General features: G+C 34.6%; 1 protein-coding gene across 1 annotated transcript in view; it reads right to left on the reverse strand.

Moving 5' to 3' along the window:
• LOC106458584 (pikachurin-like) overlaps positions 1-2,762 on the reverse strand; it is a 151,185-nt gene that overhangs the window by 41,727 nt on the left and 106,696 nt on the right. Inside the window, exon 4 of the mRNA XM_013918104.2 lies at positions 725-926. Coding sequence (XP_013773558.1) covers positions 725-926 — 202 coding nt within the window. The remainder of the gene's footprint in view (positions 1-724; positions 927-2,762) is intronic.

Consider the following 2,762-nt stretch of genomic DNA (forward strand, 5'->3'; position numbering starts at 1 on the left):
GCAACGCGTGTGGTTCAGATTCATTCAGTTGCACTAATTAGCAACGCGTGTGGTTCAGATTCATTCAGTTGCACTAATTAGCAACGCGTGTGGTTCAGATTCATTCAGTTGCACTAATTAGCAACGCGTGTGGTTCAGATTCATTCACTACTTGATTCACCGCAATGAAATAAAGTTTGTGGACGAGGTTTGGAATTATCATCATCAGGAGATAATCTTATCAAGATCAAGTTTAAATCCAAAGTAGGTAACATAGGTTTGCTCTATTTATTTCTGGTTTCACTAATTCAAACATATTGTTAAGAACACCTGTAAAGAACTCAGACTCTGAATCTATGACATTGCCCAAGAATGAGCACGAGCTGGTTTTGTTCCACTGCTACACCAAGCTAATACGGGCAGATTTCAAATAGAATTTACAACCTCCTTTAAGGACTATCAGTAGTTACATGTCATACTTTCATAACAACAGTTAGAAAATGACTTTTACGGGCGAAAAAAAAATTATCGTAATTATTTAATTATGGAAAAAAACCTGCATTACACAATTACTGAAAAAGGCTTTGGCAAATTATAACGTGACACACAACACGTAGAAGGATCTTTGTATCTTGTGTCTACCAGAGTAATGAATACTCAGAAGATGTGTTTTTCCCGCTTCTTCAACATTTGAAAGACTTCAGAGCAGATGTCGCACTAAATGAAGTAGAGAAGAGTCGTTTACCTGAATTCCACAAATCCTTTGTTCAGAGTGAGAGCCGCGAAGTCCCCTTGGAGATCAGCATGTTCCCCGCTGTACAAGAGGATACCGTCGAGAGATTCAGGGCGAAACTCCAGGGAAATCTGCATTGACTTGTGGGCGTCACGTAACACAGGCAGAGCCAAGTAGGAGGACCCGATAAACTGGGGGTACTTCAGGTCAACGGCTAGATTTGAGAAAAAAGTAAGTCACATAACTACAAAGGAACATTGCGCTCTTAGATGGAGTCGCCATTTTATTTAAACCAACAAATTATATTTTTTATACTGCGCGCACGCGCATATACATATATATATATATATATAGACAAAATAACAAAATACCTATTTTCTAACTGAATAATTTAACACAAATTAAATGGTTATAATGCTATATTAGAACATGGAGTCGCCATTTTATTTAGATCAACAAATTATATTATTTTATTTTGCGTACGTGTGTGTATAGACAAAATACATATTTCCTAACTGAACAATTTAACACAAATTAAATCGTTATAATGCTATATTAAACACTATACGCTATATCATAAAAAAATAACAGACGATAAACAGTGTGGTATTCTTTAATCACAGGAAAATAAATAAATACTTACTATACAGTCATTTATTCTAAAACAACAAGAGTATTTAATTAAATTAGGTTTGGCTAACTACACGTTTTCACGTGCTACTCTGACACAGTTTAAGAACATGTCTGACATAAGAACAGTTTATCTTTCGTCAAGCTATTAGTCTGATACGCTACTGGTCAATTTGACAACAAAAAATAAATGTAAAGCCTAATCTAACTCGATTTATCACCTCTCACCGAGTTACACCGGTTTCGGAGAATCCCATCACAGAGTTATACCGGTTTCGGAGAATCCCCTCCTTAATCAGTGACCCTAGATCAGTGATAGACTGGACTTCTCATTTATTTTTGATATTTTCAACGAACGGCTAAATTAGTAGAATCAATGCTGCATGTTCTTGAAATTTTTATATAAATATGGGCGAGTAAAATATACCATACATATAACAAACAACAGAATACATTTTACGTTAGGCTCAGGTAATAAAAGAATAACACTCTACGCAAATCACATCAAAATAACTACTTTGATGTATATTGTCCTACCAGCAGTTGTACAGTGAGTGTATAATATGGTAATAGGCAATAGAATGCAGTGTTACACATTATAGTATACAATGTAACAGGTTACAATAACCAGGGTGCGATTTATCTAATGTACAAGGGAGAGGGAGTGGGTGGTAAATAGATAACCAACAAAACAATACGGCAAGCTCTGATGTATGATGTACAAACCACCTTTATTTTAGCGGACCGAAAATTTCACATTTGAAAAATTTTCGAAAAGTTAATCATTTTAGTTTTTTAGCGTTTTCAATTTCAAAAATTACCTAATGAATATTTAAAAAAAGTGTTTTATTTGGTTAGAAACGATTTTACCGTATCCTTCAGGGTAGAAGCGCTTTTGTTTGCTGATACTGTAATTTCTTTTTTTAGCCATCTATAAAAAGGCACGCTATGCTTAAGAACGCGTTCGTTATTGTCGAGTGTGTGTCTGTATGGAAACAAAACAAAGTACAGGATTAGATACGGGTAATGTAGGGACAAAGTTTAAAATGCTCCTAATCATTTACAGATTTTTGTTGTTGCGTGAACACAATAGTCACTAAAATAAAGGCCGTATGAAAAAACAGAATTTGCAATATCAGCCTCTGTAAAAAAAGAATATAAAGAAACAGTTAGACACAAAAAAAAACAGCCAGTGTTTTATATACGTGTTGAAGACAAAAAAAACAACCAGTGTTTTATATACGTGTTGGAGACAAAAAAAAAACAACCAGTGTTTTATATACGTGTTGGAGACAAAAACAACAACCAGTGTTTTATATACGTGTCGGAGACAAAAAACAACAACCAGTGTTTTATATACGTGTCGGAGACAAAAAACAACAACCAGTGTTTTATATACGTGTCGGAGACAAAAAACAAC

Source organism: Limulus polyphemus, unplaced genomic scaffold (assembly GCF_000517525.1).
Source record: "Limulus polyphemus unplaced genomic scaffold, Limulus_polyphemus-2.1.2 Scaffold488, whole genome shotgun sequence".
Classification (NCBI taxonomy): Eukaryota; Metazoa; Arthropoda; class Merostomata; order Xiphosura; family Limulidae; genus Limulus; species Limulus polyphemus.